The sequence below is a fragment of the Temnothorax longispinosus genome, chromosome 3 (genome assembly GCF_030848805.1).
Source record: "Temnothorax longispinosus isolate EJ_2023e chromosome 3, Tlon_JGU_v1, whole genome shotgun sequence".
NCBI lineage: Eukaryota > Metazoa > Arthropoda > Insecta > Hymenoptera > Formicidae > Temnothorax > Temnothorax longispinosus.
Genome location: NC_092360.1, coordinates 9,337,885 through 9,361,181, shown reverse-complemented (window position 1 = coordinate 9,361,181; position 23,297 = coordinate 9,337,885). Strand labels below are relative to the sequence as shown.

General features: G+C 36.6%; 5 protein-coding genes and 1 non-coding gene across 8 annotated transcripts; 1 reads left to right on the top strand and 5 right to left on the bottom strand.

The window, feature by feature from the left end:
• Positions 1 to 813: 813 nt before the first annotated feature.
• Pbgs (Porphobilinogen synthase) lies at positions 814 to 3,687 on the bottom strand. Of its 2 annotated transcripts, none has more exons than XM_071772170.1 (6): positions 3,551 to 3,687; positions 2,786 to 2,999; positions 2,478 to 2,625; positions 1,983 to 2,202; positions 1,666 to 1,898; positions 814 to 1,414 (listed from the first exon to the last, which is right to left on the bottom strand). In XM_071772170.1, the coding sequence occupies exons 2-6, from the start codon at positions 2,923 to 2,925 to the stop codon at positions 1,127 to 1,129; spliced, it is 1,029 nt and encodes a 342-aa protein (XP_071628271.1). In that variant the 5' UTR covers positions 2,926 to 2,999; positions 3,551 to 3,687; the 3' UTR covers positions 814 to 1,126. The 2 variants fall into 2 exon arrangements, with proteins under 2 accessions (XP_071628271.1, XP_071628270.1); XM_071772169.1 differs by lacking the exon at positions 3,551 to 3,687 and adding an exon at positions 3,204 to 3,524.
• Positions 3,688 to 3,728: 41 nt separating this feature from the next.
• On the top strand, positions 3,729 to 8,477 carry LOC139809342 (nucleolar complex protein 4 homolog B). Its single transcript, XM_071772168.1, has 6 exons — positions 3,729 to 4,058; positions 4,146 to 4,248; positions 4,501 to 4,914; positions 5,278 to 5,325; positions 5,400 to 5,772; positions 5,907 to 8,477. The coding sequence occupies exons 1-6, from the start codon at positions 3,921 to 3,923 to the stop codon at positions 6,403 to 6,405; spliced, it is 1,575 nt and encodes a 524-aa protein (XP_071628269.1). The 5' UTR covers positions 3,729 to 3,920; the 3' UTR covers positions 6,406 to 8,477.
• Mps1 (Monopolar spindle 1) lies at positions 8,301 to 14,929 on the bottom strand. The gene is made up of 8 exons (XM_071772167.1): positions 13,793 to 14,929; positions 11,294 to 12,645; positions 10,790 to 11,016; positions 10,157 to 10,697; positions 9,844 to 10,004; positions 9,545 to 9,756; positions 8,905 to 9,291; positions 8,301 to 8,439 (listed from the first exon to the last, which is right to left on the bottom strand). The coding sequence occupies exons 2-8, from the start codon at positions 12,610 to 12,612 to the stop codon at positions 8,410 to 8,412; spliced, it is 2,877 nt and encodes a 958-aa protein (XP_071628268.1). The 5' UTR covers positions 12,613 to 12,645; positions 13,793 to 14,929; the 3' UTR covers positions 8,301 to 8,409.
• A 144-nt stretch (positions 14,930 to 15,073) lies between these two features.
• On the bottom strand, positions 15,074 to 19,430 carry Ckiibeta (casein kinase II subunit beta). 2 transcript variants are annotated; one of them, XM_071772173.1, is made up of 5 exons: positions 19,351 to 19,430; positions 18,688 to 18,763; positions 17,601 to 17,703; positions 17,093 to 17,474; positions 15,074 to 16,293 (listed from the first exon to the last, which is right to left on the bottom strand). In XM_071772173.1, the coding sequence occupies exons 2-5, from the start codon at positions 18,757 to 18,759 to the stop codon at positions 16,185 to 16,187; spliced, it is 666 nt and encodes a 221-aa protein (XP_071628274.1). In that variant the 5' UTR covers positions 18,760 to 18,763; positions 19,351 to 19,430; the 3' UTR covers positions 15,074 to 16,184. The 2 variants fall into 2 exon arrangements, with proteins under 2 accessions (XP_071628274.1, XP_071628273.1); XM_071772172.1 differs by lacking the exon at positions 19,351 to 19,430 and having other exon boundaries at positions 18,688 to 19,176.
• Positions 19,431 to 20,699: 1,269 nt separating this feature from the next.
• Trnad-guc (transfer RNA aspartic acid (anticodon GUC)) lies at positions 20,700 to 20,771 on the bottom strand. The gene has a single exon. It is a non-coding gene; the product is annotated as a tRNA-Asp (tRNA).
• Positions 20,772 to 20,909: 138 nt separating this feature from the next.
• LOC139809860 (uncharacterized) lies at positions 20,910 to 22,441 on the bottom strand. Its single transcript, XM_071773089.1, has 2 exons — positions 21,951 to 22,441; positions 20,910 to 21,774 (listed from the first exon to the last, which is right to left on the bottom strand). Exons 1-2 carry the CDS (start codon positions 22,169 to 22,171, stop codon positions 21,168 to 21,170), a joined length of 828 nt encoding a protein of 275 aa, XP_071629190.1. The 5' UTR covers positions 22,172 to 22,441; the 3' UTR covers positions 20,910 to 21,167.
• Between the last annotated feature and the right edge of the window lie 856 nt (positions 22,442 to 23,297).

Below are 23,297 nucleotides of genomic sequence, written 5' to 3'. Positions count from 1 at the left end.
AAGTACTTATGTATATAAATCAACAAACTGTATATTAATTAATATCTAATGAATGTAGAATTCAACCATCTGTACTAAATATAATAAAATGTAATTGAATTTAATTTACCATTCACCAGATAAATTAACCAAGGATCAATCTATTAGAAATATTAATATTACCAAAAGGTTTACTTTGTAATACGGTTTAAATTCGCAAATTTTGATTTATAATAATCTTCTAATATCGGGATTAGAATAATCAACTCTCATGGTTGTAAATGCTGGTGTAGTAAGAAATTTTGGGAATGATCTCTTTATCTCCATGATTGTGTCCAATATTGCCCTTTGGCCTTGTTCTAGTGCTGAGAGCCGTCCGATTATGTCGTCTAATTTATTATTAATCTCTGAATATTCGGATAGAATCTGAGTATATTGATATCATGACCTGCAGGTAGATGTGTGCCCTGAGGTTTTTTGATTTCCATTTTATGTAATGGTGTAATAACACTTGATCCAGATATTGCATGGTCATTATCATCATCATCAGAACCATAATATTGTAATGTTTGGGTTTTGTTATCAATCATTTTGAAATGTGTTAAAGACTTGGTACATTTGATCAATAATGCTGCTTTGTTATTACATATAATACATAGGCCTGTAAAATTAAAGTAGTGTTGATATAGAAGATGTAAAACTACAAGAATCAATAAAAAATACTTAAAAATAAAACTAAGTAATATAAAATATAGGTGTCTATAATAAAATAATACTTAACCATGGAAGTATTTATATTTTTAATACGATTTAAAAAAGATTTATATATATTGATTTCTCAAATAGGTTTACTATATATTCAAATAAATACTATTTGAATATATAGTGAACGACCGTAACATAATTTGAATCATAAAATCAAGACTGACAACTAATGAGTGAGATTAATGACAGACCGAAAGACAGACACAAACTAAGATTGAACTGGACTGATTCTAGAGATTGACTAAAGAAAGCAGACTGATTGCGAGAAATAGGTGAAAGACAGACCATGCCCAAATGTAAAATAAATTATTATATACAATTTCTATGTATATGTCAATTGAATAATCTACAATTTGTTTTTTTATCTTGTACTAATTTCTAATTATAACTTGCTTTTCGGTTGCAGCCAATCTAAGATTAATGGCGTAAAGTACGTTATGATACAATCAGCACCCGCTCTTCTCATAGAGAGTAATATCTCATTGAGTACATTCTCTAAGTTGATCGCACCGTTCCGTGCACCGTGATACAACATAGCGTACTCTCCCGACACTTGATACACAAATATAGGATATTCTGGATGCGCATCCTTCGTATGTCGCACCACGTCCAAATAAGGCAATCCCGGCTTCACCATTAGCATATCCGCTCCCTCAGCCACATCTCTTGCCTTTGGAAAAATAAATATTCTATATATCACACATATGCATATAAATTGAAGAATACCAATTCCATCTGTTTTCATAATGCAGAACGCAAGACAGAATAAGATCCATCAATACAATTTGAATATGGTTTTAAAGGATGAAATATATTATGTCTATAAACTCTCACTCAATATCCTTCAATGATTACGGAAATAGTATAAATTATATAAATGTTGTAATAAAGAAAAAAAATTAATAATGGGATGAAACTTACAGCAGCCCTGGCTGCCAGTCCGTTACTACCAGGAGGCAACTGATAGCATTTGCGATCGCCGAACTTTGGTGCAGACTGCGACGCGTCCCGGAAAGGCCCATAAAGTCCTGATGCAAACTTTACAGCGTATGACAAGACCGCTACTTTATTTGAAAATCCAGCAACAGCTAAACCATGCTTTATCGCACTTATCCTACCGTCCATCATGTCAGATGGTGCAACAATTTGCGCGCCTGTAATGTATCACAAACGTTCATGAAACAAATATTACATAATTATACCTTAGAAACAAATTTCAGAAATGTATAATCTCATACCAGCTTTTGCATACGATACAGCAACGTCAGCGATCCGTTGGATACTGCTTGCGTTATTTATGCTACCATCATTGTTGAGAATACCACAGTGTCCGTGATTCGTATATGCGCATAAGCAAACATCACATGCTATTACTAAATTAGGGAATTTTTCTCGCAACAATGGTACAGCTTGAACAACAGGATTCCTTGTACTATCGGCGTTGCTTCCAATCTCATCCTAAAATCAAAAGCTGATCAATATTTATAATATATAGAATATATGTATAGAATTTACAATTATAGAACATATATAATTGTAATGGATTTTAATATTTATAATTCTTCTATTATAAATATTGTATTATTACAAAATTTCTCCTAATTAAATATTTTATAACATTCAATTAAAGTTATAATAAAATATTGAATTTTATACCAATTAAAGAAGTTTTATAATATACATTGTAGTTTCAGAAAGATTACATTATCGTGTAATCATTTTATGAATATTACCTTCTCAAGATGTTGTGATACGCCGAATAATAAAACAGACTGCAAACCTTTTGCAACCAGAGGTTGCAACATCTTTTCTAACTGATTAATCCCATAGCGATATACACCAGGCATGCTGTTAATTGGATCTTTAGCATTTTCTTCGTCCCTACAACCACACATGTAAAAGTTTAATTGTACAACAAGCATAAATATATAATTGATTTAATAAAATCTATGTATTTACAAATATACATAACTTGTAGATCTATGAATATTTAATAAAAACACATATATGTTTGTATGTATCAGCGTGATCAAATACTTACGAAACAAATATTGGATACATGAGATTATTAACAGTGATCTCAATGTTCGGTGACTGCCACTCTCGTAGGACAGGATGAAAAATTCCGCTATGAAGAGTGTGCTTAGCTGGAACTGCCGTCATTGTGCTCCAATTTCTCATCTGCTCTTAATATGTATTCACAGTAACTCTTCTTACTGAGGTACACAATTCACTTGACTTTATCAACCTGATATCTAAACAACCAATTGAACATATACATGTTATTCCAAGTAAATGATATAAACATAAACTGATTAAAAGCCAGTGTAAATGTATTGGTACATACATCAATTACATAAATAAGACGGTTACATAAAATAACTCGGTTACAAAGGACAAAAATTCCTTCACCATGTATTAGATATCTCTTTAAATCTGACAAATAATTGAGAACGTACGTGATTCTTCGTAACGATCCAATTAACTCGGGATACTGTCAATAGATTCACAAACGGAGTTGACCATTCGCGAAATTAATGCATAATGAACGTGACACACCAAAAATGTGACTTCGTGCCGCGCAAACGTGACGTAACAGGTTACAGGGTTAACATGCAAATATATCCTTCGTTCACAACAATAATTCTTATCGAAGTAAATGTGCCGAGGGTTAACGAAAATAATTAATTGTTACTCGAAAATAATTATTTTTATAACTGAGAGCGGCGGAGTTTGAAATTTTCCACGAGTTTCAAGTTTTAAGCCAGTATCACATCACGAAAATTGAGACAATCGGAAATCTCACCAATCAAAACGCAAGAATATTTGTCCCCTTCGTTCTCTCGTCCCGTTTCGATGCCACTCCATTTTCAATTTGATACGTGGCTTAAAAAAAAAGCCACGAGAGCAACGCGGCGCATGGCGCGCATGCCTCGACCTAACCCCAACCCGACCTAGCGTAACCTAACCTAGCCTAGACGACGTCGGGAGACTCGGGGACCAGACGTGGTGATTTTTTACGGTCGCCTTTATGTCGAAGACGCGTGATACTCCGTGAAGGGTAGCGGCGTCGGAACAGCTGTCCACACCGTCGATCGTCCTCGGTCACCTGCTGCCATTCACGTAGGTCCCGCGAGGTCTTCCGAGCGCGCGGCTAGGGGTGAGATCGGGTCGCGATGACGGACGCGTCGAATTTACCGGGCGCCTCCACGGGGCAGAGGGCGATGTCGAGGATGCTGCGGCAGCGGGCCCAGGAGTTCCTCGCCTCGCGGAAGCACGCGAACAACCTGGTGGAGATAATCGGTTACTGGGACGTGAGTAGAGACACCTTTGCACACCTATCTGCATGTTTCCTTGGAGTTAGAATCTAAGAACTCAAAGAAGTTTGTTCTCATCCGTAGGAATCCACCTGTTCGTGCCTGCTGACGATAGAGACGATGTTCGTGGAGGTGCTGAGACGCGGCGATATGTACACGGAACGTACGATAGCCCTTACAATTTCGGGTAAGATTGGACAGCGCCTGCTAGCTTGATAGATTTCTTACGTTGTTGATGTATGAAGATGGGGACAAGAACAGTATTAAGTTCTAATGTACTAACAATTTGTGTTAGTGTGATTAAATTGATTATTAATTTAATTACGTGATGGTACTGTTCTAGCTTTAGTTAAGACTACGTTTCAAGTCTGAAAGTAACGGTTCTACAGATTGTATATTATATCTAAAGAATTGTATTTTAATACCATGCACGAAATAGAACCTAACCCAGAATCTCGCTATACCACCTGGCTGAGAAATTGCTACGAAGACGTCTGGAAGAAGATACTAGCATCTATGGAGAAGAATCGGTCGACTATTCAACTGCAAGCCCTTACCACTGCGATGAAGCTGATGGCGGAAGAGGGTAAAGCGCCGATGGAGCCGCACGATAATCCAGGATATCACTTTCCTCTACATCGTTTAAAGCTTATCCTCATGACTCTACTCTCTCCCGAAAAGGATAATACTAATTTAATATCGAGATTCCAAGAGATCACCGGATACCCTGACGTTTTATATTATACGTGGAGATGCCTGCCCTCTCTTACGCCGAAAAAGCCACCGAATGAAGTTTATACTAAGAATCTTTTGGAACTTATAGATAAAATACCACTGCCAAGAGAAGAAGAAGGTATGTCCTTTTTTTGGAAATTTAAACTGCTTTTGAACTATTATATAAAATTATTATGCAATGTCGCAAACTGTAGACATATAAAGCGATTAGTTAACTACTCTGAACTATTATATAAAATAATCCGTCGCAATTATATGCTTCTTATATGATTGTATTTATTTAACGATTCACTTATGCAATGTCGCAAACTGTAGACATACAAGGTGATTAGTTAACTACTTATCGCTGCTAATAAGTTTCCGGATATTCTAATGCTCAACTTCCTGGTCTCTTTAATTCTTAATTTAATAGATGCTTAGATTCTTATTCTGTTTACAAATGGTAAATACAATTCCAAATAATTTTTGTTGTATATTTCAGCATCTGAAATGTCGGACAATAGAGAACTTTTGTGTGGACCGCAACAAGGTAATAATACAATCTACATTATCGCCGTTCACATTTTTATATTTTTACTAACGTATCTTAAATTTTTTGACAAGATGCTGCATTTACATGGGATCAATCAAACGTTAAACGCGCCCTAAACAAGGTCTGGGCTTGCGTTATGCACTGGGACGTGCAGTCCAGACTAACGCCGCAGTTACACAAACAGCTGCTGATAGTTTTGTTGGAACGAGTCATGCCGCATTTAGAAAAACCAGTACTGTTAACCAATTTTTTGATGGACTCCCTGGACGCGGACGGTCCTATCGGTGTACTCGCGCTGCAAGGCGTATTCATACTCGTCACCAAACACAATTTAGAATATCCAAACATTTTCACCAAACTGTATTCGATGTTCGAGCCTGAGATCTTTCACACGAAATACAAGGCTCGTCTGTTCTACCTGTCCGATCTGTTTCTCAGCTCGACGTAAGTATATTACACTTTCGATAGAATCGTATATATCTCTAGTGTGTTGTGGAAGTTATAGAAGTCAAGAATAAAACGAAGAATCATATTTGCTATTACGTAAAATTATTTGAAAACTCGATTCCTCTTTTCAGACATCTACCGGAAGCGTTAGTAGCGGCGTTCGCGAAGCGACTTGCGCGTCTAACATTGGTCGTGCCACCGGAGGACATCCTAATAATCCTGCTTTTCGTGGGCAACCTGTTGCTTCGACATCCAGGGCTGAAGAGGCTGATAGATCACCCGCAAGGCGGCGAGGTCCCCTCGAACGCGAGTACTGGAGCGGGCGATCCATTTCTCATGGAAGAGCGCGATCCATTGCTGAGCAACGCATTGTTAAGCAGCCTTTGGGAGATCCGGGCATTGCAGTGGCATATTCTACCGAGTATTGCAACCGCTGCGCGTTTTATTCACGAGCCGCTGCCTTCGATTGAATATGACATGGCATCGGCATTAGAACGTACTGGTGGCCATCTTTTCGAGAGCGAACTGAAGAACAAAGTCAAAGACATCATGCTGACGTTTGAGAGACCAAACTCTATGGCGCTGCCAAAGGGAGAGAAATTGTTGCAATATTGGCAGCTCACGCATTGATCCTGTATGCGGCGTGATCACGACGCCGAGAGTGCAATACATCGTGAAAAAAGGGCCGTCATTGTCGATGTCATCGACGAGATTATGAGCCGAGGATGACACTCGTGTTTCAGGTGAAGAATAAAGACTTTTTGTGTTTTATATGGCATATCTGTACGACGAGGAAAACGATATAGCGTAATTTTTCTGTGGCGTTGAGCATATACGTTTAAAATATTTAAATAAATTTGTGTATAATCTTATCGATCGCGATACGGAACAAGAAAAAACTGCATATTTGCTTTTCACTGTTTATATCAGTTACTGTTTATGTCAGTATGTAAATTGATAGCTTATGTATCTTACGCATAAATTATGTGCAAGTGCGTAACGCTGACTCTTATTTAACTCTTTCGCTGCTCTTTATCATTTCGTTATGAATTATCATTTTGCGGTAAGTTTCTTTGAACTTTGCTTAAATAGAAAAAGAATTCATGGCAGTTTAACATATCATTTTCTATATTTTGCACATGTGTAAAAAAGAAAATACAAATATAAGTCTGTGATTGCAGTTGATTAATTTTTCTTTCTCGACTTAAAAACATTTTATTTCAGTATCAATAGACAATTTACAAAAAAAAAAGTAATTATTTGTGTTTATTTTTATAGTTAACAAAAGATAACTGTAATCTGTATGTACATAAACGAAAAATCTCGTATCATTTTTCATTGTGTAATACGTGCAACTCAGCTTATTTTATTTTTGGGATCAAAAATTTGAGTTATAAAAATAACATTTATATATATCTGTAAATATATTCTATATATTGTAGATCTATATATATTTGCAAATATACAAGGTGTTTTAAAAGGTTACTGCCAAACTTAAGGAGCGTAGAGAGGTCAAAATAAAACAAATTTTTATTAAGGTTTTGTTAAGGATTACGTGAGATATATGGGATATTTGAGAGAGTGCAGAGTTCTGTCTGACGATACAATGCTTGCATTGAACGTGGAACGTCGCCAATTCGAACATCTTTTGTAAATTCAGTTTGCAAGCTAATGTAATCCTTAACAAACCTTAATAAAAACCTTAAAACACAAAATAAAGCTAGTGGAAGAGTAGCAAATTACGATTATTTTGGTATATTGGTATATTATCCAAGTTCCATACATTTAAAGGCCTGATTCGGGATTGATTCGGAGAACATAGGTTCCTAATCGAAGGTTGTTCCTTGACCTTTCTATACGCTCCTTAAGTTTGGCTCCTTAAGTAATCTTTTGAAACGCCTTATATATAAATGTTATAATTTCTTTCGACAATTATTTATAAATAATAAAAAACTCATATGCGTGTTTACAGTAAAATATTGAGTCGAACCTGAAATAAGCTAACATGTTAACTGAGATCATTGAGTCGAAGCTGAAATAAACTAACGTGCTAACTCATTTATTTGCCATATATAAAAATAGAATTTATATAGTTATATATCAATTTCAATTCTTCGAAAACGAACTTCTGGTCGGTGCAGCGAAAGAGTTGAAGTTACTAATCCTTCCTGATATTATAAAGAAATGGATAACTGATAAACGTCTAATCCTAAAGATAATTTGCATAATTTGCAAAATCCGTAACTCTGCCGGTTATCGAATACAACGTTCTCGAATAGTGACTTTTTTGTATGCGCGAACATATGAGGTAATAAACTGAGATATTTTAATTTAACAGATAATTCTAATTTACTTTTACGATATAAAACTGTTGATATACAAAGCTTCGTATTCCCAACACATAGGTAAGCACGATTGAATTGCAATTTTGATTGTAATCTATTCGGGAACCTATATTTCTCATATATATATATATATATATATATATATATATATGAGAGATATATATAAGCCTTCTTTGATATGTCATAATTCTGTATATTTGCGCCTCATTGCATATTGTCTCTTATATGTATATACAAACGCTTTTATGTACATCAGTAAATCGATAAGTTATTATTATTACAGTATCCATTATGTATGATGTCGCTTTGTGTCCAATACCTGAAAAAAACCATAATAAAACGGGTTGTTAATTTTGATTTAATTGTATTGTTTATTTAGTTGATAACGTTTATAACGGAACTATCAATTTATGTGATCATTCACTTTTCAAATATTGTACATATTTTACACGCAATTCGAAATCAGGACTGGAAGCAAAAGCAACAATTTCCAGTGTAATACAATATCTTGCTATGGAGCTATATAACCTTTATCTATATAATAACGAATATTGTATAAAATTAATGTTTATGATCTTCAAAATTTTTAAGAGTAAAACTGCAAGATATTAATCTAATTTTAATGCCATTACCGCACCGCGAGCTGATAGCGGGGATTGCTCTTTATATTAGAAAAATATTTTCTCACAAACGCACTTTTTATGGTATCTTTATGCTCTGTTATGTATTCTTACTTTAAAAAAAAATTTTTTTTAGAACAAAGGTGGAGTTAAAAAGCTCTCACCTGGACTAATAGTCGCCATTCGTCCTCGTTCAGAGCATGCTTTATCTTCACGAGGACATTCGCTGGTATGTTGGAAGGCACCGAAGTCTGTGCGGTATTCGGCATGGTAGGCACATATTGCACCTGCAACAGTTGTGACACCGTAGGTCTTGCTTTCGGGTCGTGCTGGAGGCACTTCCGCATTACGTCGATTAGAATAGGCGGCGCGCGTTCACAACTCTGACGATCCTCACTGGTTGTCGTGGCCGGGAACGAAATGTTCGGTTTCGGATTAGTTATAGCGTTTACCTTTGCCCACTGAGAACGTATATGCTGGAAAGGCGTGTACCCATACACCAAACTGTACAAGATACATCCTAATGACCATACGTCTGATTTGAAACTTATCTGTCGGAAGAGAAAAACATGGAACTTCTGAGCCACTCTCGCTTTTCAGTTTATGAATCTTCAATCCTTTCGATTTTTAATATCAAGTTATAAACTTTTAATTCAGTTATGCATTTAAATAAGTTATAATTTCGATTTAATTTTAACTTCAGTGACATTCTACTGTATCTATAGTCATCTTCTCAAAATGTGTTTCCTTGAATAATCATAAAAAAAATGCATCTATTATGAGTTATTATTTATTTCGTCTTACCTTATATTTAACATTGTGCGTAGGCGAATCGGAGTTTCCACCAATGTCCATTAAGGCTTCAGGACTAATGTAATTTAACGTTCCAATCGGATTATTTTTTACAACGGATGTCATGTCCGAATTTATACTGGAGGCAATTCCGAAATCTATTAATTTGAGTCGACCTCGTACTAACAAAAAGTTCCCTGGTTTCAAGTCTGAATGTATGACTCCTAAACACAAAGATATATTTTGTCATAGGAAAGATATATTTTGTCATAGGATAATTATATACGCGCAATTAGGTATGTTATTTTTACCATTATCGTGTATGTGTTTTACAGCCGTAAGCATTTCAGTCCAATAATACAGAATCATCGTGAGAGAAATTTGCTTCTCTTGGGACATGGATTTTAGGAGTCGACTGAGATCGGTATCACCCATTTCCATTACCACATAAACCATGGAGTCTTTGATTTGACTGAAATAATCAAGTAAAATTAACGAGAATCCGTGAGAGGCGAATACTTCGTTAATATCCATCCATCGACTACCACTAAGATCTCTCAAAAATGTTTTTATAGCAAGATATTGTTACCTTTGAATATTTGCAATGTCGCAATATATACTCACTAGTCGAACATTTTGACAACACAGGGTGCCTGTAACTTATGCAGCATGGAAATCTCATCCAAGCAGCCTTGGGCCGAGTCTTTGTCCATTTTGCTCAGGTCAACGCATTTGATGGCGCGTAACTCACCGCAGGATGTATTCTGCACTCGCAGAACCTCGCCGCTCATTCCGCGGCCGAGGGAGCCTAGGATCAAGTACTCTGTATCTTTTACGATTAATGTTTTGCCTTGCCGTTGTGGGGGAATGCTCGACGGTACGGTGAACTGCACGTTTGCCATTTTATCAATTATATTTATTTGTTGGATCTCCTTGGGTTGTCTATCGCGGACTGAGTAATGCGGATTCTTGGAGTCCGCATTCGGAATGACGTTATGCTCCCCGCTGTACTTCCGAGAATCTTGTATTAATTTTATGTCCGTATTGGAACCGATTATCATCTGTTTGCTTTCATTTTTATTTTGCACAGTCTTTCTACTATTTCCCAACATATCAAACTGTTTGTTCTCCTTCACTTCCTCGATAGGTTTCCCCAATTTCAGATCTGAATGTAATGACAACTTAACGCATAACAAAACACGATCATATAATAATTTAGATTTAGTTACATGTAATTTGATGCATTGTAACACTTACCATTATCGTAATTTGTTTCTGTCTGTATTAATTTTATATCCGATAGTCCAATCGTCTTTCTACTTCTATCTTCCTCTGGTTGGGGCTCAGATGTAACGTGTTTTGCCTCGGTGCGTGTGTGCAACAGAAGCGGCTTTGATTCCAAAGGATGAGCCAAGGAATCACCGTGCATCAATGTAGCATCTGTTAAAGGTCGCCTTACATTTTTGGCATCCATTCCAAAGTATCTAAATAATGAAATTCAAAAATTAATATTTTCTGCGACTATTCAAATCTCTATGAAAGAATAATTTTATTTTAGATACAAAGAACAATGAAAATCAAATCCTAAACAAAAGTCTTATTTTTCATAATAATTAGTCTTAGTTGCAAATTAGTAATATTTGAGTTAAATATATTTTGTTCATAAAATTAAGCAGAGAAATAGTCTTATTGTTAAAAAAATAAATTAAACATTGTTTATTTCTAATGCATGGATTGTAAAATATAGAATATAATATAAACCTCGAAGAATCCGGTTTTTCCATGATAGGTGTGCGAATTGCATTCCTAGACATTTGCACATGGTCCCTCGCAATAAAGCTCTTGCCTTCCATCGGTGTATTATGATACCAACTGGACTGGAATATCGTGGAAGGAGTTTGAACTTGATTCTTGTTCAAGTCGCCAGATAGTTTGCTCTGCGGAGTTTGAAACAGCTGCTTGTGTGATATGCACGGATTCGGATGCGCACTGACTTGCACGTGCTTTAACGGAGTTTCCGAAGTCAAGCGATTAATCACGGTTAACGACTTGCTCGCTTCGTTCAGCGAGGGTGTGCTGAATTCCTTTCGGACTGTATTTTTCGCCGGTGTATACTTTTCATTCGCTTCGTATTTCGTCATATTCTTTTGTGAACTATATCTTGCGGGATGCATCAGGTTTTCAGATGTCTGAGAAGTGCAGGTGGCAGATTCTGACAGAGAGTTCGGAACCTTGTGAGATTCCTCCTCACAATCTTTATTTGCCTGCTCGGTAAAACCATACGTGTTTTTATATCGTTGGTCATCCTTGTTTAGATTCAGTTCGCTATTTCTTAATAATGTCTTATTATCCACCGATGTATTATACACGGATCCTTCCTTTCTTTTATTTAATATATCTGACATGTAGGCATTTTCGTGGTGCACCTGATTGCTGTTTATTGGTTGCAGATTCTTATTCGTATCGAGCTTCGTGTTATAATCCCCTTTATAAACCGAGAGCGATGGCGGAGGTAATGCTATATTCGCTGAGCGATTATGAACAGTATCCACCTGACTCCTCGAAGCAAACGTTCCACTGTGAGATTCTTGTGTTTTTTCTTCGTATTTAGAGCTATAAATCTCTGGTTTATTCGAATCGTTTACATCGCTGACTTTACGTTGTTCCCTATCAGTTGAAAAGTCTATTTCTCTTTGTACAGAAGGAGTGTTGGTCACAACTTCAAGAGTCTCTTTTGGCAATGTGCACGTAGTTTTCAAAACTCCATCCGTCGTCGACTCAATCGATGAGGAATTGATGCCTGATTTAGGCATCAATTCCTGAACAACAAGCGTTTCCTGTAGGACATCTTCGGAAGAATTGTCTTGCAGCAGAGGCTCCTCAAAATCCGACTCTTCCTCAGATTGATGGGGTTTCTCCTCGTTCTCATCATCATCATCGTCCTCATCGCTTTCACACAAATGCAGAAGAGCCTTGAGACGTACTGGCTGAGACTTTGGGAGCGTAACACTCTGTGTTAACAATCTGCCGGCGCTTATGTTATCAAAACTGTATCTGTTGTTTGTCGTAAGATCCGACATTATCAAGAGACTTCTGAGACAATCTTCACTGATCTATGAAAAGAAGATGATATGTTTAAACAATATCCATGAATTACGATCAGTTACAGCAATTTCATGAAAAAACATAACTACGACAAACATGAAACATCCAGAAATTACTAACACTTGCAATAATTATGGATTTTATTGCGGTATTTTATTAGAAATATTTGGCGTAAAATAAAATAGACTTGATAAATTATTGAGAAATTAGAAGATATTATTCACATCCATAATTCTTTTATAAATCTTTTTTTTTTTAACTATAATGATATCATATATAAGAACATTATACATTTCTTAATATTGATATATTATTTTAGTTACTAAAAAATCTCTTATTTTGAATATGTACAACAAAATAACTGAAAAAAACAATAAAGAAATAAGAGCTTTTTGGACTTGTATACTAAGTAATTATTAATATTACACAGCTTCTTTATAAAATAACATACAAATGATAATGATATATCACGATTTTTGTATAAGATCTTGAGACATTAAGACTCAATTAACTATATTTTTGATATAGCTCTACCTTAAGATATCTATAAAACTCTTGGGAATTTTACAAGACAATGCATATAACACACGAGTTACACATGTGTGTCATTATTTTTTACTATTATGTGAAGCCAAGCATCTTCTCAGATAAAACCTGAATACATAATATATTTGTAAAAATTAATATGCAATTTTCTATATGATTCCTTATTTACTTATAAATTATAAAGGAATGATAGTACCAAAACAACCCATGCACGCTACAGAAATCACATACACCTATATTAATTCATATCTTACGTGAAAAACTTTAATTTCATATAATGTAGTAAAACTTTTACTGTTTAAGAATTACTATCTGGTAAATTTATACAGAAATGTTCTTACTGAAAGTTTTTATCATATAATTTATTGGATAATACATGTACATTATTAGAGATAAATGAGAAATTATATTTAAAAAATCCGTATATTAAAAAAATATTTATTGTTGCGCAAACGACGTAACTGTGATTGTCATTATGAGAACCCAGATCATATAAGAAGAGGTAATTTTTGGTTACAACTTTTCCTCTGCCTTTCTTTCACTCTCTTTCTGTCTCTGTAAGATGGATTTCCAGTTGGCCATAAGCTTCTCCGGAGTATAAATAATTACCTGAGAAGGAGTTTGTGTGGCGTTTCACGCGCGTTAAGAGCCCATCGACACGTTCGATGTCAAGCCTATATTCCTCGCTCCTCAGTAATCGGTCGGTCCCGCGATCTAAGCACGCAGAGCCGAAAGAATTAGGTTGACCGGGAGCGGACCAAGCACGCATCTGTCAAACTGAACAGTCTCCGTAGATCGTTCCGAATCGTCGGCGTCGGTCGGCAGAAGGTACACTATGCACGCGCATCGCGAGCTCGTCAGCGCGCAACACAAGGATGTTGTTTACACCCGTACGATGGTTTTATCCCCGTGCGTTACGCGCCATCACCCCCTTCGTGCCATCGCCTTTCAAACTTGGACTGACTTGGACGTCCTCGACTACCGGTCGGCCGCGATCACGTCATGGCGTTTGAATTCGCAAGCGCGGCGCCCATTGGTCGGTAATCTAGGGACAATTTGGCGGCAGAGCGCGAGGGGACGATATTAGGAATATTTCAGGAACACCGCGTTTGGCGGGACACGCGAATGTGAATTCTGTTGCGTTTTTATGTTATTTGTATATATACTATAATATAATAATGATATTATAATGATATTAATATATTACTATAATATTTATTATATTATTATATAAATATATTATAATAAAATTATATTGTTATATTATAATAATGTATAATTTAGTTATTATAATTATATTATTTGCACTTAGTTATCAGATTACACATATGTCACTGATAATTTATTTTTAATAACAAAACTAAAAGAGTAAGCTTAAATTGAATTATTTATCGAATTATCCACGCGTGCTTGTTAATAAGTGTCTTTTTTTTTACAGTTTTGATAATAGCAATTTTTTTTTATTTAAAACTTTAACGTAAAATATTTTATTGTTAATTTCGATCACGATTGGTTCGCTGATTGGTTGACGTCTAGGGAATTTTCGGACTTACACCATTATTGTTAACGCACTAAAATTAATATTTTCAAATGTCCTCCATTTAAACAAGCTGGTACTATTAAACTCATGTAATTAAGTCAATAGCGGATACAAAAGCAATAAAACTTAAGCAATAAGCGAATCGACCGATCACAGCTGAGACGCTATTAGTAGTTCTATACAAATTAGAAATTAATTGTATTTATACGATATATAGATTGCGAACAAATATACTGATAAAATAATTTGTCTATGTAAAGACAATAAACATGTGGTAATAGGAATTAATTAAATTACGTACTTATGCGAAACCACTTTCAATTGAATTTGTCGTCTAGAAGAAAAAAGCGTGTAAATAAATCATATTTTAATTAAAGTGGAAATACAATACAACAGTTTTCCTTAATACCAAGTAATTTAAAGATATGAAATCTATTCGAATTATCCGACTTGAAACTTCGTCGCTTCACAAACTGATTTGTACTGATAATACAAAATAAAGAGATGCTATCAGTAGTTTTGTTGCTGCATAAAAATCGTACATAGAATTTTATCTAATCGCAGAATTGTCAACTCCCATCCGATGCTAAGTGTCTATAAAAATGTCTCGGGAACTGTGATAGAAACCGAAATTGTCGACTTTAGTCCTCTTCTCTCTCATTGGGAAATGCACAGTCTTCGTTTCTGAGAACCTTCCTCCCGCCTCTCTGAAATATTGTCTCGCGCTCAACGGTTTTTGTTGAAAAGTAAATTATCTCCATTACCTACGCAATTATTATGTTACTAAATCGTTTCTGTCACAGTTCGCGCGCACAAATTACTCGGCGATTAAATTAAGTTACACTTAACAGCTATTCTCCTTTATACATTATTCCTCGTCTTGAAAAGAACCAACGTGAACCCGGTACCATTCGCTTCTTCGACCTTCCCAGGAAGTCCGCTCCTGCACATGTTTAGGAACTACTTGGCAGCAAATATGATGACACAAGCGATTCGTACAAAACGGGTATATGTTCTATTTATAATCATCATCTCTTTTCTTATTTACGATCTAGTAATTATTCTAAGCGTGTTTTCCTTCTCCTCCCCTCTATCTTTTAATGAATAATGCTCAAAGTTTCTATACAAACATATTGGTTCTTCACGAAAACGACTGTTGCTACAATTTAAATTAACATGACAATGATTCACATGACGAAACTAAACGCTCGCCCCCTCCCCCCTCTCTCTTTTCCTCTTTTTCTCTTCTCTTCGTACAATGTCAGAAACGAATTTAAAAGCGTCAAGACAATGAACGAATCGAAAGAGTTATGATGAGCAGCTTCAAAGAACGTGTCCCTCTTGCGCGGCAACGTATTGAGGAAACAGAGATATAAAAAATATTTTATTTAAATCTTTAAGGACGAAATTAGGAATTGCGAGTAATGAAAGGAAGTATTCTAGGCTACTCCGAAGATAATTTTAACGTTTCCCGTTGTTATAGTTGAGGGTCCGTAATGGTGCTTTGAACGTGGACGCAGATTGTTGCTGGATCTGATATGCTACAGGATGAATTTTAAAACCGTATAATCTGAAAAATAGAAATTATCTCTTAACTTTCAAATGTCGTACTCTATACACGCGAAAAATTCAGTTTCAGACATTAAGAATAAGTTTCAGATGTTAATAATGTTAAAACATTAATTTATATATGTTAATTTTATATAAATCTTTGATATAAATACTATATGAATACATGCTGCATTTGCTTTGATTAAATAAATACAATGTAAAACTTGCTGTAGGCAAATGTATATATGGAAAACCAGGAATTAATGTTAATCATCAGTTAAACACATCTCTATCATTTATTTAATGATGATTTTAACTTTCTTTCATGTAAACACAATGATGATAAACATTTGAAAATAAATCACTAGGAGATTGAATATAATATCAAGAAAAATAGATGAATTTTTACTCATTCTAGATTGATAGAATTTACAGAAAAATGTAGAATTTTCAAATATTTGTATAAAATAACATCAAAGTCTATTTAATTAATCTATTTATATATTTGAATAATCAATTTATTGTATAAATCAAAAGACACGGTAGTGTACATGCGAAGCGAGACACCGCACCGTGACTCTTTTACGCGACACGACGAGTTGCGAGTACCCGAGATTTTGTATAATTTTAACTATAATTTTAATATAAAATAATAAAAAATTCAATGCTTCTTAGAATTTCTGACTCGAAGACAATATTTTGAACATTGATCTTTTTTGCGCCATACAATTTACTCTATTAATTACTCCACTATTAAAAATACTTATCACACGTGTATAATCTGATACACACATTGATGTATAATCACTGATACTTACCTAGGTACAAATTGATTTGCCGCACGTTTTGGTCTATATTCAGGATGGACCATGAACAACATATGTGGAAATCCCGTTCCAAAATACGCTCCGTCAGTGTGATGATGTCTCGAGCTCTTCGGTGTATAAACGTCCATGCACTTAGGACAGTAGCTCTTGACCATTGCTTCGCCAGGAACGTCACTAAGACCTAGCGGCAACATCGGCTGGGATTCACAATAAACTCGCGGACAGTGACCGAAATCGCCCGCTTGGTATTTCTCGATCATCTGAGCAATGCCACGATTGGTAAGTATGTAACGCGCGTGGATGAGACCGTAAAGCATCTCCGCAGCTTGCTCGATCAAGTCTGATTGGTTTGGATTGTCATCCAGATCATCATCTAGCAAAGAAAAAGTTGAACGACAAATGTTAGAAATAGTCATATTTAGCGTATATCACGTCTCTTTCTGTCAATTTATTTGGTACACTTAACAAGATAAATTGACAATTCAGTTCAACGACTTACCAGGTTCAAGATCAAGAATCATATCTAATGCCTGACGATAATGTGGTACTTGTTCATTCAGTCCCGTTAAATTGAATTTATCTTGAATATAGTCCTCATCCACCTAGATATGATTTGAACAAAATAAATAAGTAGTAAAAAGATCTTATTCTAATCTTGAACATATTTTGAATAAGAATCAAAATATATATCAAAGAAATATATTTTAACACTTTGCCCACCGTTCGGATAAATTTATCTGTTTCATGATTCATCACTGAACGACCAAATAATAGATTTATCTGTTTTCCACACCATTCTTCTGTGATTTAGTTTGAAGAAGCAGTACTCAAAGAAATTATAAAAGAAAGAAAATCTTCAATGACAATGCAGGTCATAAAAATTGTACAATGCTCAGCACTTAGTCAGGCATAATTTGGATGATTAGCAAAGTATTAAGATTTAAATAAATATATATATATATATATATATTTAATTATCATAATCAAGATTTATAAAACAAAATAGGAATTTAGTTGTATATTTAAGTACAGTGCCACAGTTATGTATAGCAAGATTGCTAAAAAATATATATATATATATATATATATATATATATATATATATATATATATAATCACAAATAGGAAAACGGAGTAACGTCTAGCTTGGATTATACTATTTTACCGCTCCATCATTCTTACAGCAATTACAAACACATTATATACACATTTGTAGAATAAACATCGTACTTTGGGTACATTTGCAGAGTACGCTATTAGGGCTATCTGCTTATTCTATCCTTGTTTTACATCTGATAAGCAATAAAGGTAGAGTGATGCGATAACGCTAATAGCACACGCTCCACGAATGCACCATCTCGCATTGTAGAACGTAAGAGTAATCTGGCCCCCTCCAGTATTAAAAGTGTACATATCGCTGAGCTTTCAAATATACAGCCAAGATACCCAGGTAGCAATTAATGTCTAAAAGACATCATAAAGACATCTTTAAGATTTCTGGCATCTTAAAGACATCTTTATGATGTCTTTTTAGACATTAATGCTACCTGGGATAATGCTGGGGAGACGCGCCCACGATTACTCACCTCGCAAAAAAACTCGTTCCCGCGTAAACCGCAGAACCACGAGATCCAGGACACCTCCTCGGAGCTACTCATTTTCCTGCGGCAGAAGAAACCGTGGGGAAAATCCCGTTATTCAAGTGTTAGGCCGGTAGGCGTAGGTACGGCGAGGAGAAAAGCGACGAAGGCCGACGAAGAGGTTGCACGTGCGGCACCCGCGAGTGGCACGCTTTCTCGTTCGCTCTCGCTTCGCTGGCTCCTACGCACGGTGCGCGAGCGTCTCGTCGACGTCGACGACGACGAGGATGACGGCAGCGACGGTGACGATTACCGCTGTCCACATTGCGCGGGCAGAATTGGTTAGAGAGCGGCGCGAACACGGGATCGACAGGGGGGAGACGGGACGAGAGCAACGTACGTATACGTACGTATACGGAGACGGAGAACGGGGTAGCGCGGGGGTGTGCAATGGAGCTCCGCTTTACTAGGCAAGATGCCCGACAAGTTACGGCCCCCCGTCCGGCGCATTCACACCTACGTTTCCGTGGTCATTGCTGCTTCGTCAGCTGTTTTTCGAGCACGATGCACGATCCGACGCGGCCAGGAAGCGCATTACTCATGCAAATTGCCGACGCGAAGCACAGCTACCCGACGAAATACCAAAAATAAACAGCCCTCGCGGCTTACCTTTTGGTGCTTTGATTAGCCACGCTTGCTCAACCGAACGGAGTATAGCTGGCGCTGTCGGTGCGCGCGCGCGCATCGCCCCCGCCATCTTCCGGCGCGACGCGACGCGACGCGAACCGGGTCAAGGCTCCGTTCACACTCTATACATGCCTGCTGCAAAAGGAGAGCGCATAATCCCACTTGACGTATCGCGATTGATTTGACCCCAATTAATTATAACCAATGCTTGGAATTTTTCTACTGGATCAACCAATCAAAAAATTAGATTATGATTTGGCCACGTAGGCTATCAAATGTTACTTTTGATGCAGCCAATACTACAGCCGCTTACAACCACAGTTAGCTTAACCGACGGTTAAAGTTAGCAGGATTGACCATAGAAAGCAGGGTGGATTCATTTCTATTGGTCAATCCTGCTAACTTTAACCGTCGGTTAAGCTAACTGTGGTTGGTGAAATTGGCCCTTAAAACGTCGAAGCGGTGTGAGGCTGAGTTTCCACTGAGCGCGTCACGCGTCGCGTCGTCACAAGTTAACCAATCCAAACATCCCATTTCATTACATTCTTGTGACGGAATCGAAATGGGATGTTTTGATTGGATGACGCGACGCGTGACGCGCTCAGTGGAAACTCAGCCTTACTGAACAGTTGAGTAGCGATTGAATGGGCGCATTCAGCAGAACAAACCGCTCACTTCCCGAACGCACCTTCAGTAGCAATCGAACGTGATTGGCTCTTACTTTTAGACCCAACAAATCAACGTAGTGTGTTGATAAGACGACACTCAACAGTTGTGTCTGCTGAACGCGGCCAATGTGATTGGTTGGATTCGAAGATAAGAAGCGATCACATTTGACTGCAATTTATGTCCATTTTTATTAATGTAGAGTAACTTTAATTTTAGTTTAACGTATTTTTTTTTATCTCTTTCTAGTTCTAAGAATTAGAAAAAGATTGAAAATGAGTTAATCCAAGGTTAAAATTAAATCTGCATTAATGAAATAAGCATTAGTGAATTAGGGTATCGTACTAAAAATACACATCTTGTAAAAAATTCTCTCCGATGTCCGCTATACGAAACGATCGATATCGAAATTTATAAATATATTTTCTAAGAATTCTAATCCTGTATTAGCGCAATTATACAGAGAACATTACAAACAATAAGAATTCTACATTACGTTTACGTTTTCAAATGTTCTGTCTACTTCAAGTTATTTAAAAGAGATATCGACATTTGCAATGTTTAATCTGATGTACGTTGTATTTATATTATTTGTTAAATGCAACTGATAATAATAAAATAATAAATAATACTGATGACAAAAAAAAAGAAAAAATACAAAAAACCTCCCCGACGGGGAATCGAACCCCGGTCTCCCGCGTGACAGGCGGGGATACTAACCACTATACTATCGAGGACCTTCGAAGATGAGCTTGAAAAATTACAGTCTAATTTTAAAAAGTATATCTGTAATAATCATAGATCTGTAATAATATCATAGATTTTTAAATATTATGATTGGGTTTGCGATTTAAAGACACAATTATTCCAATATATTAATTTATATATTACAATTTATTCCAATATATTATTTTTTTATTACTTCTGTCTTCATATAATAAAAGATATATTTGTTATAAATATATTTAATCGTACTTATAGTAGTGCTATTTGAAACAAGTGTTTGGTTTAATAAAAAATCTCTATCTTTCTTTTATGTATAATAAGTATCGTTGCAAGATGGGACATTTTTTTAACAATAGTTTTATTTATGAACCGATAAAATAAAGACAAACTATCACTTACAAAAATAATCAAGGTTTATGTATTAGTTGTAACAATATTTCCAGAATCTCTTGTTTCTGTTTGGACATCGCGATCCTTTGCCTCCTTTCTTCAATTTCCAATTCAAGTCTCGCCTCGCGTTCCTTTCTTTCCATCTTAAATTTTTCTTCCTCAAGTTGAATTCTCCTCTCCTCGAGACGAAATTGCTTCTCTTGGAATTCTACTTCCCTCTTATGTCTTTCTTGCAAAAAATGCAACGTTGATTTCTTCAGTGCATCGTGGCGCACTTTGTTCCTTATCGGGCCGCCTGTTCTCGACGGCGACGTGGTTGGCGACCGCAGCGGGCTCCCTGAGGTTAATGGAGTCGACGACGAAGACGAGGATGACGAAGTTGGCGAAGGTAAAGCAATTGGTAGCAATGTCGAAGACATGAACGATGAAGGTATGGATGTTGGCATCGTTGGCTCCTCTATTATCACTTCTAACGTGTCAGAAATGTTCTCCAGCGTCACATCCCTCGGTATTCTTGACTTCTGCGCATTAGAGCCTTTGCCAGAACGCCTGAATTCCTTTTGCAAGTCTTGCACTTGCTGAAGGAGTCCTTCTTTCTCATTATACTGCTCCTCGGTCCCCGACCTAAAGACCCAGCAAAGGTACAATGTATACAGTGGAAGCACATGGCAAACATCTTTAAAATCATGAAGTAAATGGCCAACGATATTATCTTAACTCGCCTAAGATGGCACGTCAATTACGATACATCTTATGTAATTAATTAGTATTAAAAGAAAGCGACGAGCGCGCTCGCTTACTTTCTCAAGTGTGCGTGGCCCTCCCTGGCCCAGATTTTCAGCAGGTGATCGACGTGCTCCTTGACGCAGCGCAAGCTGAAGTTCTTATGCGTCGCGCTCACGACTCGCTCGGCGACGGTTTTCCACCTGTCGCTCTCCTCGTACGGGTTCTGCTCCGAGACCTCGCGCAAAAGTATCAAGTCATCCAGAATTGTGAAGCGAAGCCGCTCCGGTTTCGCCATCGGGCCTGGCGGCGCGCACTCTCATACGGACGTCTCGTCCGCGAGCGTCACTCGCCGTGCACCAGCCCGCGTCGTAGACCTGTTAAAAAGCGCGAACGCTCTGTCTTCCCCGCAATAACATAGCAACATGGCATTGTCGCGAGGAAAGATAACGCCTCGCACGGCGCACGATACCCAGCCTTTGTGACAGAACTCGACACTCGACATGGCGGCCTCGATTCACCTGTTCTACATATCGAGTTACTCCTTTACCGACCGCTGTAGATGACAATGAAGCTTATGATAATGTAGAATTACGAAATCAAGATGAAGAAGAAAAGTATTTTGATTCTGAAGTTCCTGAAATCGTTCTTACGTCTAATATATATATATATATATATATATATATATATATATATATATGAGATCACTGAAGGTTAAATAATATTTTACACTTTACAATTGCCTCGCTTTTGTGTGTTGGCATTGATTCACAGAAAGGTTTATTATTCACTAGGAGCAGACTCCTACAAATGCACACTCTTTGGATAATCAGACATAGCCCTGCATATATGGCTACGTTCGGGGAGCACGCTATTAGCGCTATTGCATAATTCTATCTTTATCGCTCATCAAGTGTAGAACAAGGATAGAATAAGCAAATAGCGCTAATAGCGCGCTCCCCGAACACAGCCATTGGGTTACAATAAATATATTTGTACAAAAAAAGTGGTTGCATATTTGTTATAATACCACACCTCTTCCTTTCTTACTCCATTTTATTTTATAATATAATATATAATTTTTATTTAAAAAATTAAATTATAAAATTTTATAATATAAAATTCTTTTCATAATTTAAAGTTAAAAATAAATTGTTTAATAACTTGTCGCCGCGGAAAAGTAAATGCTCTAAAATGCGACAAACGACACGGATATATCTCGAGAAATACGTTTATTTTAACATTGTAACGTATTCTTTAATGCGAGGCATGCTCTCTCGAACAATATTAGACACTAAAAAGTTTTTAAATGCTGCTGCATAATGTTAGACAACGAGAAAAAGGTATAGCCGCGAATGCCGACGGGCGGCGTTGGACGACAAATTCGGAGCTTCGAAATACGATAACTAAATGAATCGCGAAAA

Coding starts and splice junctions, on each gene's coding strand:
- Pbgs (XM_071772170.1), bottom strand. CDS start 2,925: ATGAGAAATTGGAGCACAATGACGGCAGTTCCAGCTAAGCACACTCTT. Junction 2,203..2,477: donor TATCACAACATCTTGAGAAG/GTAATATTCATA, acceptor TTTTGATTTTAG/GATGAGATTGGAAGCAACGC. Junction 1,415..1,665: donor GACTGGCAGCCAGGGCTGCT/GTAAGTTTCATC, acceptor ATTTTTCCAAAG/GCAAGAGATGTGGCTGAGGG.
- LOC139809342 (XM_071772168.1), top strand. CDS start 3,921: ATGACGGACGCGTCGAATTTACCGGGCGCCTCCACGGGGCAGAGGGCG. Junction 4,059..4,145: donor AGATAATCGGTTACTGGGAC/GTGAGTAGAGAC, acceptor TCTCATCCGTAG/GAATCCACCTGTTCGTGCCT. Junction 4,915..5,277: donor ACTGCCAAGAGAAGAAGAAG/GTATGTCCTTTT, acceptor TGTATATTTCAG/CATCTGAAATGTCGGACAAT.
- Mps1 (XM_071772167.1), bottom strand. CDS start 12,612: ATGTCGGATCTTACGACAAACAACAGATACAGTTTTGATAACATAAGC. Junction 11,017..11,293: donor GAAAAACCGGATTCTTCGAG/GTTTATATTATA, acceptor TTCATTATTTAG/ATACTTTGGAATGGATGCCA. Junction 9,757..9,843: donor AAAACACATACACGATAATG/GTAAAAATAACA, acceptor CTTTGTGTTTAG/GAGTCATACATTCAGACTTG.
- Ckiibeta (XM_071772173.1), bottom strand. CDS start 18,759: ATGAGTAGCTCCGAGGAGGTGTCCTGGATCTCGTGGTTCTGCGGTTTA. Junction 17,704..18,687: donor GGAACGAGTTTTTTTGCGAG/GTGAGTAATCGT, acceptor AATCATATCTAG/GTGGATGAGGACTATATTCA. Junction 16,294..17,092: donor GCAAATCAATTTGTACCTAG/GTAAGTATCAGT, acceptor TCTATTTTTCAG/ATTATACGGTTTTAAAATTC.
- LOC139809860 (XM_071773089.1), bottom strand. CDS start 22,171: ATGGCGAAACCGGAGCGGCTTCGCTTCACAATTCTGGATGACTTGATA. Junction 21,775..21,950: donor GGCCACGCACACTTGAGAAA/GTAAGCGAGCGC, acceptor CTGGGTCTTTAG/GTCGGGGACCGAGGAGCAGT.